The 17,668-nt window shown below is 38.7% G+C and overlaps 1 protein-coding gene across 1 annotated transcript in view; it reads right to left on the bottom strand.

Moving 5' to 3' along the window:
* Positions 1-1,587: 1,587 nt before the first annotated feature.
* syngap1b (synaptic Ras GTPase activating protein 1b) overlaps positions 1,588-17,668 on the bottom strand; it is a gene marked incomplete at its 5' end in the record, with an annotated part of 100,443 nt that continues 84,362 nt past the window's right edge. The window contains 2 exon segments of the mRNA XM_087174215.1: positions 1,588-4,261; positions 12,228-12,289. Of these exon segments, the coding sequence (XP_087030341.1) occupies positions 4,144-4,261; positions 12,228-12,289 (180 nt within the window).

The following is a 17,668-nucleotide window of genomic DNA, read 5'->3' as shown; positions in this document are numbered from 1 at the left end:
GATGTGTTTTTGCCTGGAATTGTAAATGTAATGTAATTCTGATATAAATACATTAGAAAATGCACATTCTGGCAGGTTATTACATGGGTACATAGTTTGATATGGCAAATGAAAACATTATTGATAATTTCATTGAGTGTAAGCTGACAGAATAAGTAGATGGGTGTATTTGATGCTCAGGTGTGGAGCAGGTTGAGGTGGAACTCAGCTCTGTTTGTTCTGTTTACACAGCATGAACCATTGCTCTTCCATTGTGCTCATTTTTTTCCTGCTCTGTCCAAACTCAGAAGTTGCCAACCCACTGAGGAACCGCAGGCGATTAAGTGTAGGAGGATGAGGATAATTACAAGCTTGCTATATTCAGTCGAGTCCCCAGCTCCCAGATCCTCCCTGCCATCCTCACTCTCAGCACATCAGCTGGTGAGAGTGAGAGGAAATGGTCTGCTCTGCTCACCAACGGAAGAATCACTGTCCTGACATGCAGAAAAAAATTTGGATGACCCAGATCAGCAAGCACTGTGATGCAACCACCAGGCACACACACACACACACTTACCTGTGATCTACAAAACTGGAGTGAATGAGCTTGTAGATCTAGAAAATGATAAAATAAATAAATAAATAAATAAAAACATTGGCAGAAAGGTACAACCATCAAAGCAGATCTTTTCAGTAGGAATTCAGACATAAAGTTCAGAATTCTTGTCTTAATAGATGGTTTGATTTCTTATATAATACATGATGCATGCTGTGAGCCTATACATGTAGTGTAATGCTGAAACAATTAGTATATTAATCGGTTAGTTGACAAGAATTTTTGATGATAGATCAGACATTTGCAGATCCCAGCTTGTCAAGTGTGAGGATTTTTGGTTTCTCTCTACTTTGTATGATCGTATAAGAAACATTTAGGCTCCCACTATTTTCTGACATTTTATGGACCAAATAATTAATCAGTTAACCTGGAAAATAACTGCCAGATTAATCGATGATCAAAATAATTGTTCATTTATGCAGATTTGAAAGTTTCTTTGGAGGAAATGACCGATGGGACCAGGGCATGAGGGGAAGCAACGAATGTAAAAATGGGCAAGGCTAGCAATATTCTATATTTTTGTTGTTGTCAACAAATCCCATAAAAAGGCACCAACCAACAGGGAGTCAGTCTGCCTCTCAATACTGTCTGATTTCCCAGCCTCTCAGCCCCAAGACTCTTGGTTCCTACTGATGTAAATCTTTAAAAATGTGTCACTAATAAATGTTTTAATTTTCAAAAAATTATAAATAATTTCTCAAAACAGGGGACACATTTTTAGCAAATGTTACTCAAACAGGAGTTAACAGTATTTGTGGGGAATTAATGTATATTTGTTGCACTATAGTGATCATTTTCCAACTTACAGTGGTTATTGGTGTTTTAATGGTTAACGGACAACGCTGGGGAGGGATAAACTAAATTAATTGTTGGTTTCAGTGTTTTCACAGGACTTGCTAACAATGAGAAAAATAACTAACCCTTAATTCTGAAATAGAAAGATAGATCCTTTGAGAGCTGCCTGAAACAGAACACACATTCCCACACCGAGGTAAGAATTTAATTATTTGTTTATTTATTAATTTATTTACGTATTTCTATCTCCAGATTCACCCACCCGAAAAATATAAATTCCGGTGTATTCCAAAAAAAAAAAAAAAAGAAGGAACAATGGCATCTTCATCAACCGCATCAAAGGAATTAATCAACAAAATCAAAGTGGCAATAATTATTATCATTATTACAATAATAATTCAATGATCAGAATATCCACATTCATAACAAATCCATATACAACTGCAATACACTCTTCAACACCACTCTTCCATTAATATACACAAAATCCCCAAATGTCTGTCCTGTCAAAACAACAATAGAGGAGTTCTGGGGGGGGGGGGCTATGGCTTGTCAAGGGGTATGAATATGAGTGACCAGCGCAGTTAATGGATCTAAGGTTAGTAAGAGTATAAGGGGGGGAGGCACACTTATTTAGTAAGGACCTATACAAAAACAAGCAATGTTAAGTAATGACAGTATACTTTCATGGAAGGATTTGCCGGTCTAACCGCATCTTAATAAAAGGCTAGACGGCTCCATGAGAGGCAGAATTTGGGGAACAAAATTTCAAGAAATATATAAGGGTTGTCGGAATAAATATATAACTCTGAATGACAACCGTTGCAAACATATACCATAGGAACCTAAAGTGAAAGTCAGATACGCAATAACTCAAAAACAGGTCGAGAATTTTCAAAGAAATGCAGATGGAGGTTTCTGGAAAAAATTGTGTTAAGTCTATATATGTACAAACATTGCTTGGTCACCCAAATCTACTTAGAAAAGCTTTTTAGTTGGTCAGAAAATGAGTGCAAGCTTTAAGATTATGTGAGTTACTTCTTGTATGAGAGCTTCAAGAATGCAGCTAGAAGTGACAGACCTTGCTGATATTCTAAGTCTGCACAGAAAGTGCCTCTGATAGCTGTCAGTACATTTAAAAACCTTTCCATGCCTCAGTATTGGTAACTTGAGAAGACCTATTCATAGAAAGAGAGAGAAACATTAGAGGAAAAAATAACTGTACACTCTGCATATACAAACAAACTGTATATACACATAGACATACCATATATACACATTTATCCAGTATATACACAAAGATTTAGCCAGTACACACACTTATATACAAACACATTCACTCGTTTCAGCAGGACCTCTAACATATCTCTCTCTGTCCTCGTTTCAGTCGCAAGTGGGAATGGCAGGGATTTCAACTCAGATTGGTGTCAGTGGAGTCCATCCATAGAAATAAATGGGCAGTTTTACAGCAATTTGACTGCAGAAATGTGGCCACACTGAAACCAAGAGTTCATCCGCTGCTCGTTTTAAACCTCTACAGACAGATAGTCGAAGTGGAGCACAAAATAGCTGTAAGAATGTCCTTATCCAACGGCTTTCGCATCGTCCGTAAAATGGAGAGCTCCATGGCGATTTTTGGGCGGGAAAACATCCGTCCGCTTTTTCTTTCTTTTTTTTTTTTTGTTTTGTTTTTGTTTTTGAATGATTATAACCAAGAGGAAGGAGGGCACAGGTCACAGCAACGTGCAAACTGTTGTATGGGGAGTAGGTAAAACACAAGTTTGTCCCTTTCGTCCTTTAGGGCAACGATTCTCTCCACAAGATTGTCTTAGTAAGAAAACTTGGTTCATATAAAATGGATTATTTATGAACTTCCATTAGATAGAGGCATCTATCTATATCAAGAAATAAATATCTGCTCCGGAAGATTTCTGATGAAGAGTTTTTTCTAATACTATTGTAAGAATAAGCAGTATCATAGAAATATAAATAATAACATTCTGTCCGGTTTTTCAAAGTCTTCATTGAAGCAAGAGTTTTGTTCTGAAGCAGTTTCACTTGTTGTATTAGGCTGTGCATATTTAGTTTCCTTTAAAATCAAAGTCTGAAAGAGATTCAAACGGAAGAGCTAAAACTATGAATCGAGAAACAGATCAAGTGTGTTTTAAAATGGAGTAAGAAGGAAGCGGTTAAATAATGCTTTGAGAATCCTAGATAGACAAAGAGTGAATAGATGAAGAGGAATCAAAGGGTAATTTGAAAAGACTACGAGAGAGAGAGAGAGAGAGAGAGAGAGAGAGAGAGAGAGAGAGAGAGAGAGAGAGCGAAATAAATGCTTTGAAAGTAAATCAGCTTTGACTGAAATTTTAAGAGAAGTCAAGCACCTTTGAAATACATCTTACCCCACAACACATCTCCCCTCTCTCTCATTTTGAGCATCACAGCTTCCTTGGCCTTTGTGTTCCTCTGTTCTGCTGATTGATCAGACTGCATAGCTGTTCTTTGCATGCTTGGCAGGCCACCAAATGCTAATATATGTCCAGCCTACCTTTTTAAAAGTAAAATGTAGATCCAATCACGAGGCGTCAAACACACTTTAAAAAGATCCTTTTATCAAATCAGAGAGAGAGGGCCCAAGTAAAGTAAAAAAAAAAAACAAAAAAAAACCCAGCATTTCCTTACATGGTCCGCTGGGGCTCTGCACCATCCTTTGAGCAAAGAGAATGGGACCAATGCCCCAAGTTCTCCCTTTGTCAGCCAATCGCGTCACGAGAGAGGGCTCTGGACATTTGGCCATGCCACCCTGTGGACTGCCGATGGTGCATCAGCCAATTAGGTTCCACATTGTCCTCCATGAAGCTTTGAGAGTGGCTAGGGGGAGAAAAAAAGGGAAACAGAGAGAGAGAAGAAACGGGGGAGGGTGCTTGATCAGGTGCTATTGAAGCATAGCTATTGACCGAGTATCTGCATGGTGGCAGTCTTTCCAAAGCTGGACTCATCTCTGTTCTATAGTTTTTGTGTTCAGCTCTGAGGCAACTGCTTGTTTACCTGAGTCACTGAGGTATTTTCACAGCAATGTTAATTTCTCAATCCCGGATTATCTCACATCTCTGAAAAGACACTGATGTTCAAACCTAGCCCGCCCTGAATCCAACATTCATCACACACAAGTCATTTCACAAGAGAAAAGTAGCCCTACAAGCTGTCTAGATAGAAGACAATCTTTTCCTGCATAAGACTGCTAGCATTATTAACATTTGGTGGTTCAACAGTTAAACATTCACTGTAAATATGAATCTAATCTAAACTAATCTACTAGCACTGGCTTGTGAAAGTACTTGCATTGGTCATTTTGACCTTTGACACTGCAAAATAAGTACTTTAGAGAAAAATGGCTGACACAAAGCTGAAGTGAAACTCTTCAACTCGTCTTGGTTCAACTTTGACGTTTAAACAAGCTGAGTTGTTGCAGAGCGACACCAGTGTGTGAAGCTACAGAGACAAAAACAGATTCACATCCAGACAAACCTTACAACAGACGGCTCATACACAAAATGAAGGATTATGGATACACGTTACAAACATTTCAAAGACTCGTGTTTTCAGTATTTGACACATGAGAAACTGAAGAGGTTTGTTTAATTTAAAAAATTCATCAAATCATCATTTTTAAAATTTTACTGTAAATGAAATGGTTTACTCTAAATGTACTGTAAATTTTGGTTTGATGCTTTCTTTCAAACATTTTCAGAAATAGATGCAACTTCAAATTATGTAAATTACACAAAAGAGTATGAAAGTATTCAAATTGTTTAAGCATCAGGGGTATAATATATCCTCAGTGTCGTAAGCAAGGCTTTTAAGGTGCATTTGGTTGATGGCTAGCTAGTCTACTGGCCGAAGGACGCTCAATATATTTATCCCAGGCACTTAATGGCAAGCTTAGCGATGACTGACAGTTGAGAATTAACAAAATGATCCTGGCAATGTTCACTGTAATAGAATATGGTAAAATGTTCCCAAAACTAAAAACATAAGGGGACGATTATTAATATGTCATTAGCATTTGTATTAATAACATTAGCTGTGGTGAAAGTTGTAGGAGAAAATGTTACTGAAAATGAATGAAAAGTACTAATAATGGCACTGCTGATCTTCTCTATCCGAACACAATGGGCGCACACTTTTTAAAAGAAAGAAACAAAACTTGAGAACTTGGAATAAACTCCATTCATCCATTGCAGTCAAAGTATTTTCATCCAATCGTAAAATTAATAGTGTTTTCTGAAAATAGCACTTAAGTTCTTGGTCTCCACAAATCTGAAATAACCCGTGCAAAATATGTTAAACTGCTGATCCTTCAATTTTGAGCTGGAGAGCTGCTTTTATTAACTGTAAATAAAACCAGAGATTGGAGGAGGGCGCTTCAAACACACAGACATGGAAACCCCAACACCCCCATTAGACATAAAAACACAACAGGATGCACAAAGAACAAAGACAGAGACAGATACAAAACATATTGGGGGGGGGGGTAAAGTCCTGTCAAAGACAAATCGCAGGAGAGAGAGAGAGAGAGAGAGAGAGAGAGAGAGAGAGAGAGAATAGACAGTGAGTGAATCATGAAAGAGGCAGTGCTATGGCAGACACAGACATTTGACTTGGAAAATGGCACCATTTGTTTCTGTTTAGCACCAGTTTATCACATATCGGTTCTGAGATTGAGAAGAGAAAAATTGCACGAGCTCAGTCCAAAAACAAGAAGTCCCTTAGATTGAAAAAAAAAAAAAAGAAAAGTTCCCAAAAACGTCCTCCGTCACTCAGACCTCTACGATGCTTGATCTTGTGTCTTTGAATCTGTTTTCAGCCCACAGATCAGTTCCCTTACTAGCAAAGCTAACATGGACCTCCACCTGTTATCTCTATTGGAAAACCCTGTTGTAAAACACTCAAAGGCACTAAGACAGCCAGACTACATCTCCACATCTCGACCTACCACATTTGCAGCCTGGCGTGTTCGGGATAGGCATATTTAATGCACCTACATCCATGGGAGTCAAGAGTTACTATAAGCTATCTTATAGCACTCCTTTGCTGATGGCTACTATGAAGTCTTTGGGGTGCAAGACATTCTATAGTGCTTGTTCCTCACATGTATTTATTTCTGGTGAAGCCGCAGACAGGCAATGAGTGCACAGAGCAGATGTTCACATATTGGCTTGGTATGTTCGTCAAATGCTTTGTTTGACTGATTCAAACAGTATGTGGTAAGGTATCGTTATCTTGTCCTGCAAGACTGATACGAACTGAAGCTCCGTGTGAGCATCGAGAGAACAAGTGTCCATTGAAGAGCCCTTTGTGTTGTGTGTTCATGTGTTATGCACTGTACAGTAGCTGTGTGATTACTACTCGTCTCCTGCACACTTTTCTTCTCTCTCTTGCCCGGGGAATAAGAATATCAATGGTGATGTCTTTTCAAAACATTGTCTTGCTATATAAGAAAAGACGCGGACGGTGTTTTCCTTTCCTTTTGTGTCATCTCTCTCTGATTTGGCTCAGTGTTGTGTTTGACCTACTCCCCCTTCTTCTGCTATGCCTGTAGTTGCTGTTGCCGTGGTTCCAGCCTGTGACGTTGTCATGGGGGAGGATGTTTGGTTGCCACGGAGCTCTCCATTCTGACTAGGATGTTGATGAGGAGTGGGTAGAGAGGGAGGGTCTATGGTTTGAGGGAGGACTCCATTGTGGGGTGAGCTGTCAGAGGAAATGCCTGAGGAAGAGACTCTGAGGCCTTGATCGTTGGTTACTGCTCCTCCTCCTCCTTGTCCTCCTCCTCCACCTCCCCCTCCACCTTCAGTTTTCACACCGGGGTCTGCAGAACCCAGGGAGGAAAGCTGGTCCTCCTAGCGAGATAGAGAGAGAAGGGAGGGGAAAGAGGAGTGGGAGCAGGGAGAGATGGTCGTAGAAGAGAGGCCATTCAATGAACGATGGGAGGGATGTGAGGAGTTGTAAAGGAGATGTCCAATCAAGGTACATAACGTGACATGTAGAGTGGGAAAAAATCACATGTTGAGGAGGTGTAAGAGTGTGACAGGAAGTAAAAACAGTGAGATAAAGATGGACAAGAGAGGACAAGATTTACCAGAAAAGGGTGTGATTGTGTTTCAACATTGAAAAATAGAAAGAACCGGTTGGAATGAGAACATGTAAAGGCGATGGCAGAAGCAAAGTAAGGAGGAATTAGAAAATAAAAGACAAGTGATAAGGGATTGGAAGAACCACACAGGAAGAGAGACAGAGAGAGGAGAGAGAGAGCCAAATGAGTTACGAAGTTGATGCATGACGTACACCGATAAAAATGGCAGTACAGGAAAGGGGACACAGGGAAAGAAGGGATGAAGGAGGAATTAAAATTCTTGAGGTCAAAGGATCCTGATCCTCTCGGGATGAAAAGCAAGGGGTGTTTGTCGGGTGACAGATGTCAGGAAAAGTCAGGAAGTCAAGTGAGTCATTCTTTGCCAATGAGTACAAATTATGTTCAATAACGACTATGTTTCTATGTAAATGTGCGTGCTCGAGAAAATATCTTGGATTAAAGACGAAGAAGAACTCTCCGTTTATGGCTTTAAGAACATCTTAACAGCACATACTGTAGCATCAGCTTGTGACTAAGCACATGCAAAAAAAGTCAAGCCACATAGAGCTCAGCGCCAAATTTAAAAAGCAAGATAAAAGTGCATCTTTATTGCCTGGCATGAAATCCAAACCTCTGTCAAGTTCACCAACCAAAAAGTCTAACCCAAACCCACTGTAGCAATGAGCTGCTGCATGGGAGGACAGTCCTGGGTTGGAGCTTTTGATGAGTGATTAGGTCAAAGTTTGGTTTTGCCAATCTTTTCTTACCTACATTGGCGCAGAATAACAGCAATGCAAATACTAGTTTCCTTATTAGTATATATCAAGGTCTGTTTGCAAGCCTTCACTCCCAGTCTTGTTCACTGACGTCTGTGTAGGAGCAGTGGGAAGAGAAAACAATTGGGTTATTGTGCCAATAGACAACTATGAGGACTCTATTCATAATGGTGCTTAATGTATCCAAGAGCTACTGCAAGATGATTAAAATATAGAAGCATTTTGAAAGCTGAATTCACAGTTTTACCATCAGACCTGTGTAGAAACCTCTTGAAATAATTGCACTTGATTTATCTTGCCCGGCACATTTGCTGTGTGGTGTCTAGACATAATTACAGAAACTCTATTTCACGGAAACTGTAAAACGAGTGCAGAAAAAGATCTTATGTGAAGTATGTGCAGTAATTTAACTCAGGTTTGTTCTTTATCAAACATTGGAAAAATATGTATGCCATCAAATACCACTTTAATGCTTACATATATGAAGTATGAGATACTGTAACATGGATGGAATGAAGAGCTGTAGAGGGGAAAGACAGGAAGGAGGAGAGATAGTTTGGTCTGCATCCAGTAGAGAAAATGAATCAAAATCAAATTATCACTGGATAAGCTGTATCTGATGGGTGTGTCCATTGTGAGTGGAAGATATTTCCACTTCACTTAAAGAAAAAGTGAAAAGCAGAAAGAAAAAAAAAAAAAAAGTTACCCCAAAATCTGATGTGAATTAGCACAAGCCTTTTCTCTTCTCAATCAGAACCAAAATGAATGAAAACATTTTCAGTTGCTAACTGGTGCTATGAACAGCTATCTACTGTGGTACAGACAGTTACAGGATGCCAGTAACATGACTCCACTGACACTTGTTTTATTACTCTCCAACACAACCAACAGTGTCATTTAATATCCATGTGTAGACCATTACACATGTCTATTAAACTCAGAAATCAAGCAGCTGAACAAAGACATGGCAAAAATGTTTACTGACATCCTTTTTATTTTTTAAACTTACCAAACTTGCTTCACTCTCTGTGGACTGTAGTGTTTGATTACTTGATGCATTCAAATTACAGCTGGGTATGAGTGTTTTTTATGCTAATGGAAACTGCGGTACTGGAGACAGGAACACAGAACACTTGGTGGAGTACTGAAATGTTAGGTGTATGTTAGGTAGAGAATTGCACACACAGGTTCTTACCCATCTCCTCCAATCTCCAATCAGTTTTGATATCTAGAGCAAACTGTGAACTCTTCCTCATCTCCACATTTGAAATAAAAACCTGCTGTGTGTGTAATTTTAAAAAGGATTTACAATTAAAAATGAAAAAGAAACCCCTGAAAGATTTAAGATGACTAGCTTGCCAGGTGAAGAGCTCCTAAGTCTGATGCAAAAACAAAAAGTCAACATAGTACGCATGTCACACATCATCAGACGCACATTAACACCCGACCTCTGCCACCATTCAACCAAATAATGTGCCCAGGTGCCAAACACATACACGAACAGATAAATATCAGAGACACAGACTCACTTAAACACACAGAAAACACACGAAAAACATGTGCACATTAATCAGTGTTCTTCGGGGAAGGACTGGGTCAGATACGGAGATTTCCCATAATTCCCGTAGTTTATCTGAGGACGTGCTGGGGAGGGATGAAAAACTGAATGGAAATGTGAGTTCAAGTGTGTAGGAAAACACAGCGGTAAGATAATATGGTGTATTTGAGGCAAAAAAAAAATCTACAATAAAAGAGAATTCACACAATATTCCAATGACTTTCGGACAGATTTATCACCAAGAAGGGTAATGCCTTAAAACCTGAAGGTTTGGGCTTGTGTTCAACTTGGAAACAGGCCAAAAATGTGACATTTAACATCTTATTTCTTGCTCACAAATCCAGGCTGAAGTCTGTGGAACCATAAAACATGTTTGTGTGTATTCTGTTTTAATTTTAATTATTTTTTTTTTGCTAATTTGCTTGGCAGAAAATAACAATTTTGGAATCAAAATTGTCTAAAAGTAATTTCTAGCATCTATTTATGAATCGCATAATTCCTGACTTTACTTGAGTGACTACATTTGCAAATGCCAACATCTGAAAATAGTGGACCTTAACAATCAATGGTATCCGCTAATTAATAAGTAATTCTCTGCATTTCAGCGATCTACCCAATGCAGAGAGTTACAGGAAGGTCTCCGTATATGACTTCAAAATCATTTGCAAATAATAATGTTGGCACATATGTCTGTGGTTTGCTGGTTATGACTGCATTGTGTGTATGAATAAGCAATGGTATTTTCATTAGTAGAGGGCTGCAACAGTCACACACAAAGATTTTGAAAAGACATTAGAAAGCTCTGAGCTAGTGTAGAACTTCTGTATATTTCTGCCAAGGCATGTAATGTGCTCATCTGTCAACGTACAGTGAAAAATCTATCTAATTCATCTCACATAATTCAAATAAACTCCCTACTTGAGGTATGTCATAGAACGTTTCCAGAGTTAGCAGTGGATACAAGAAGACATGCTTTTGTGTTGTGAGGGTGACAATAAAAGCGTAGCAGGTTGCCACCTCTTCCTGCCTGACAGAACAAAGAAAATGTCACTTTTCTGTGTGGTGATGGAGAAGGAAGCTTACAACGCCAGTCACAGCACTTTGAATAAATTACAAATTTTTGTCATTCGTCAGAGAGGAAGCGACTTTAAAGTGCATCATAAAATAGAAATAAATAAATAAATAAATAACAAATAATTTTTTTTCAGCCTAAATAAGAAAGTGGGGCAGCAACAGAGAAAAAGATCCCATCCATACTTTAGTATAAATAAAAATTAAACACAAATTAAACATGTTTCTCAGATCTCATTCTTTTTTTTTTAAGAGTGGGAATATCATGCAGTATTAGCAGAAACCAGGCTTTGCTTGCTAACTAGCTAACTAGCTAACTAGCTGACTAGCTAACTAGCTGCGAGCATATTTTGCCAGTTGGCTAAGTTAGTTAACACCTCGGGTACAATTGTATTTCTGCCCATATTCACCAGTTTTCCTCATGTAATCACAACAGATGTTTAGTCAAAGTGAGAAAATGCTAAAAACATAAGAGTTAATGGTTGGAACAGTGCGGACCAGCTGCTGAACTGACGATCAGGAGTCAATTAAGTTAACTAACCTGCAAAGCAACCTGCTAACAAAGTCATGGTGGAAGCTGGATTAACTATGAAAATGAACAGAGATGCGAAGTAGGAGAAACCTCTGGTTAAGGAATTTTTTTTTTGTAGTTGGCCTTCAATGTAACTATAACTACACTAAGAATTTAGCTAACTTAGCTAGCTAGCTAAGAATAACACACTAGCTAGGTCAAGACAGAGACAGAGTCTTTATTTACCTTGAATCAATGAAACTCAGCCTTTACTGTTTTTTTAATTTTGCCAAGTGATAAAACTCTCTATTTGAAACGAATGTTCAACCCACAGTTTTATTCAACTACAAGAGATTTTTCTCTTTCTCTAGTACATCAGTCACCTCGGGTAAGAAGCGTTCACAAGTCGGCCTGGTGCTGTGTACAGTTTACTGATAGAGCATTACATGATTTATGGGTGCTACAGTTCAGACATATTTCAGATGAACAGTCCTTGCTGCCAAGTTGCTTTGTGCAACTTTAAATTATTGAAATGCTTTGTTGTCACTCTTTCAACACACAGGTATGCCCCAGGTAAACCACGAGCCTTCTGTCCAAACACTCTGTGAAACACCTCTTTTTTTCCTGGAAGATCAATGGAAAAGTAAAGTGGGCCTGTCAGTGTGTTGGCTTGCAGTGAGTTCACAGGGTGCTTCATATGGACAGGGACGCACATAGAGAACAGTAGAAGTGGAAAAGAGGCAGCAGGTTATGGATGGAGAGTGAGAGTTTGCCGGTTTGTTTATTACCTGGATACTCGGGGTGGGACAGGCGCGAGACGGGGCTGCACTAGGATGGACTGACGCCTCCCCTAAGAGAAATCACCGTATCTCATCAACATAGGAGGAGAGGAGAGGAGAGGAGAGGAGAGGAGAGGAGAGGAGAGGATGGGAGAGGAGGGGAGAGGAGAGGAGGGTTGAAAGGCAGGAGGCAGGAGGAGGAAGCTGACAGCAAAAGAAGGAGGGAAGGCTTGTGTGCAGTGGGCAGGATTCAGAAGGGCGGTGAAGGTTGAGGAAAACAACAGCCACCCAACAGCACATACACAATGCACAACAAAAAGTGAACAGAAAACAGAAAAAGGACACAAATATACATAAAAATGCTCACTAACACACTTGTACATACGTGTACATAATGGCAACCATACACACACACAACATTATCAGACAACCCAACAGCCTGAAAGCATTAAAGCAGCGTGCCATGCTGTGTATCATTAACACAAATCATGCTTATAGGACAAGAAAGAAAAAAGGCGTTAATCGTGCTCTCCAAACGACATCTGCATCTGAAAGCAGCTGATTAATTAATCCAATGCACTTTGGAAAGCTGAATCTTGCATGTTTCCTGCTTCAGAAAGGTAAAAAGACAGCGTCAAGGACATGCTTATACCAAACATGCAATCATCTACTCTATAAAGATAAATATATACACATTTGGAAAACCCAGAATCATATTAACATCAACACACTTTATCCAAAAAGAAGAGAGAAGAGAAACAACGAAGAACAGGATTTTTCTACTGAAACACACACTCAGCCTCACACACTCAAAAATGACCATCATTCAAGAAGTTGCAACAATGCCTACGGATAAATATGTGTAAATATGAATGAAATATTGATGATCAATGCAACAAAGAGAACTACGTTTCCTCATTAAATACACCTCACTGATAGATTCAAAATCAAAAAAATCTTAAGTAAGGCTCGAGAAATGATCCGTTTACCAGTTAAATACTTAAAAACTGATGATAAGCGTTTCACGTCTTACAACTGATAATGTGCAGTAAATGCCAGATACTGTAAAAATAAAAGAACTGGCACTGTTTAAAATGGCTCTTCAATATTAATTTATAATGTATCAACTGAGTTTGTTTAATTATTTGTCAAGGTTATTGCGTCAAATAAAATATATAAAAACCCTTTAGAAATACTTATTTTGTCACTGTAATAATTTGATGTAATTTATTTAGTGGATTAACATGTTTTTAAACCTTTTTCCAGGACACTTTTCCTACCAAACACAGGCTTTCTGCAGTGACTTAATTCAACTTTTAAAGACCTTAGAAAGGAATTTAATTCAATCAATGGATGATGGAAACCCAGTAGGGACAAAGCAACCTACAATCAATTATTAAGTGCTTGAATTTATTGACATCTATATTACATTTTTTGTCAGTACTTCCCAGGTGCATATAATAATAATAATTCGTGATGTACACACGGGGTTATAATGTGCAGTTATTGGTGACTTGTGATTTTGGGGGATGAAGTTAATGGTACAGTGTTTGTTATTTAGCCTACCCTCAGTAGATAGCAAATACCACACTACCGCACCTAGTTACTTTATTTGGCTGTTATTAGTATCATCAGTTGCTGAAGTTTCTTGGATAATAACACATACAGACTGAAATCTTAAACTATCTTGTGGGAAGTTAACTCCTTTTTGCTGCGTATGTTTATTGGGTAGGTGTGAGGCGCTGCTGTGGGAAGGATTATGGCATCCTGCACCTGTGTTATTATGTGAGGCCTAATTAAATGTGGTGGTGTTGTTTTGGAAGTTGGTAGCCTTGGCCCCAGGAAACAATGGCACGACGCCTCTCCTCTCTCACTCCCTGTTCATTTACTTTGCGCTCTCTCAGCTGCTGTTTGTGCACCGGCCTCACCCATTAAAGCTGAGTGTCATCACACTGGACTGAACTGTCTGCTTGTCTTAGGTGCAGTGGTGATGAAACAAGAGCCCGGAGCTCAAACACAAAACTAATCAGTAACTCCTGATGAAAGAGTCCTACATAAATACTCACTCAAAGCACTGGCTAGTTTAGCTTCAAGCACAATGAGCTGCATGTAGATTAAAGCAGTATTTCAACATAATCGTATTTTCCTTATCTCGTTACATACCCAGCAGATACCTCAACAACGATTGGACGGATTGTCTCACATTGGTGACCTCCTGACTTCTAGTACAGCGCCACCAGCAGGTAGAAACTGTCACTGGTAGAGCGGTACAACCCTTTGACGCTCTTCTCAGCAGTTCAGGCTTCACGGGTTTACAAGCTTGTTAAAGTATTAACTACTCTCTATTTTTTTGGATTCTAAAAACTGAACATTTCTTCTTTTTTTTTCATACACATAAATATGAAAAAACTTGTCTAGACGTCCAATTAATTATTTTACTTAATACAACCATAGAATCATAGTCACGTCGTCAAGCTGGGCAATATGACATTAGAAATCTATTTCATGATTATTTCAAACTTTTACCTCAATTACAATGAATGACTGATTGCTTTGGTTTGTTGTTTACTTTTTTTGAGCTCTTCACTTTCGGAAATGTGATTGTGTTCAAAGTGATGAAACAAATTGGAGCCAAAATGTTCCCAAACGATTGTTCAGGTAGGAGCTGCTCGGGTTGTGGCTCGGTGTTTGCGCTCGTGTCATCTCATCAGTATCGGCAGCTTCGCTTTGAGTGAACGTGGACTTACGTTAGTTGGACAGGAGTTGGGGGAAAGTTCATGATCGCACCCGTTGGGGAAGGTATTAACCGAATTAACCGACAAGAGCAAGACTAAGTCGGTGAGAGGTTCTTAATGTCGGTTTCGATACCTTTTCGGTTAATTTCCCAGCCCTACGTGTAGGTCTATCGAACCTGATGCATCAGTTTGAATCATGACGTACGTACCAGAGGATGGAGCCTAAATACAAAACAGTATTTGACAGCGTCGATATGTAATAAAATAAAGCATCAACTTGTTTCCAAACTGAAAGAAAAATCTTAAATTATAGAACCTGGAGGAAGATAAAATCAAGATTATATAAACGACAAATGCGTCTCATGTTTCTTATATGCATGGACTACAGTATGTGTGCTGCTTTTTGGCAATTAGATGTTGTAATGTAACGGTATTGCAACGTTGTCCTACAGCGTTATCCCAAATATTATTTTTGTGACACAGAATGAAAACAGAATAATAATATTGAATCTGCTTGAACATGTTCAGCACCAGAAAAAAAAGCTGCCTCACCAGAATGATCATGAGTCAACATGATTCACTGGGCGTCTGAAAGTCCTGAATATTTTCTTTTAATGTTTAAAGTTTCTCTGGGTTTTATTTGTTTATTTATTTTTCTAAGCTGCAAACTTAAATTGCACCGTGCCCACACTTTTATAACACTTACTTCATCATCCTACGCTGCAAAGTGCAAACTTTACCCACCTGGCATGACAGGAAACACAGAGGAGCTGTGACCACGTTCTGATTAACTGATTACTTGATTGAGATAAAATTAATTGGTAATTATTTTGAAAATCGATTAGTTATTGGGGTCAGTTTTAAAAGAAAAAATGCAAAGTTTAGGATGAATTTTAGGTTACATTATTAGTAAACTGATGACCTTTCAGTTTTGGTCAGTTGGTCACATAAAACTGTTTTAATGGTTTATAGACCAAAAATTAATTAAAAAAAATACTGAAAGACATATTGATAATGAAAATAATTAGTTACATTGTTACCCTGAACAGAAGCCTGATACCTTCTGTAATACTGAGGACTTGTGTTCATATTATTAATATTAAATACAATATATATTTATAGCACAACCTCGTGGAGCTGTCTCCGGATATATCATTGTCACATTAGTTGTAATAATGAGCATCAGTGTGATGCACTCAAGCTTCTGTCAGCTTTTTCCTCTTGGCATGTTTCATTATTTTTTCCCTCCCTGCTGCTTTTGATGGTTAACTAGAAATCTACCATGAGGCTATTCTTTGATTTTTCATGCAATTAATTGATGGGAATTCATAAGTATGACCAAATGCAAGACGGAATATTTGAAGTGGGGCTACTGTATGAGCGCTTTCATAAGGAAATGATCTTTTTGAAGGCTAGGATTAGCATTAACTGTCAAATGAACTCACAGCAACGGATTTATGAGAAAACCTGTATGTTTCATTTAAAAATAATAGCAGCTGCACTGTATGGTTTGGCTCTAATGATGTAGCATTAGCAGCAGTAAACTTCATATAAAAATGAGCAACTAATAAATCCTGAACTTGACTGAAAATCATGATGTTTTTAAGGTTTCTATAGCAACAAAATAATCCATTTTGTCCGTACATCCACGGCTACATCCCAAACAGGAGCAGCTAATTGTTAATTCTGTGTACTTTCACCAAACGTTTGCCAAAATGTAAACAAATACAAATCCTTACTATTTACGTCCCTAAAGCACCATGGGAAACGGATTCTTGAAAAGGGGCCATAATGAAAAATCTCCACCTTTTACATTAGCATAGAGAGTATTAGTAGTAGATAAATTTATATATGTATAGATGTAATCATAGATGTATCTGATGGATGAAAAACCCGCCCCATTGGGTGGATTTGAATATCAAAATTAGCCCCAACATCCAATAATGGAGCATATGTTATCCTCAAATGGGCCATTCTGAATAATGAGTACTTTTACTCTTGGTACTTTAAGTGCTTTTGTAAAAGATGTGAAAACTTTTTCTACCATAGCTGGTGATTATCATCAACCACCGAAAAAAGAGGATTACTTCAGTTTGAATTGAGCGTCAGGGTCGTAATAAAAATAAACTGATGTGAGCGGAGTCCCATTACCTCTTTCATTCTTACCATTTTTCCTCAAACACAAATATATATATGTTCACACGCACACATACACTATATTTACAGCATGACTCATGCTTTAAGGTGGGCTAGTTAAATTTGACAGGATAAGAGAGGGGGCAGGTTGCGAGCATGAAATGAAGAGCACTGAGGAAAAGAAGACACAGCACCACCATCACCACCACACAGCATACTGTAAAGTAATATTTGGGGCTCAGCTGTTCAATAAGCTGAGTGTAAGTCTGGTTCTACATCATGTGTGGAAAAGGTTTAAAGGGATTTTAACCCCGACATGCTCGGCAGAAACAACTACAGAACTGGCAACACCATCACAAACCCAGCTAGAGTCAGACATCTCGATAGCTCGAGCTGAAGAATGCAAAACAACGACACTCTGTGATCTCCAAAGCTCCCAGGTAGGTTGGCAGACAGATGGCAGTCAAACCCAAACACAGGGACAGGTCAGGGACAGGGCAAGACAATTAGAGGGACCACATACACACAGCAGACAAAATCATAACAGTAGCAGGGGAAGAAAGAGGGGCGGGGGGGGGG

Source organism: Seriola lalandi, unplaced genomic scaffold, assembly GCF_002814215.2.
Source record: "Seriola lalandi dorsalis isolate HSWRI2012SDOR001 ecotype SW California unplaced genomic scaffold, Sedor1 jcf7180002054330, whole genome shotgun sequence".
Classification (NCBI taxonomy): Eukaryota; Metazoa; Chordata; class Actinopteri; order Carangiformes; family Carangidae; genus Seriola; species Seriola lalandi.
The sequence above is the reverse complement of the archived record's forward strand: the minus strand, read 5'-3'. Positions and strand labels throughout refer to the sequence as shown.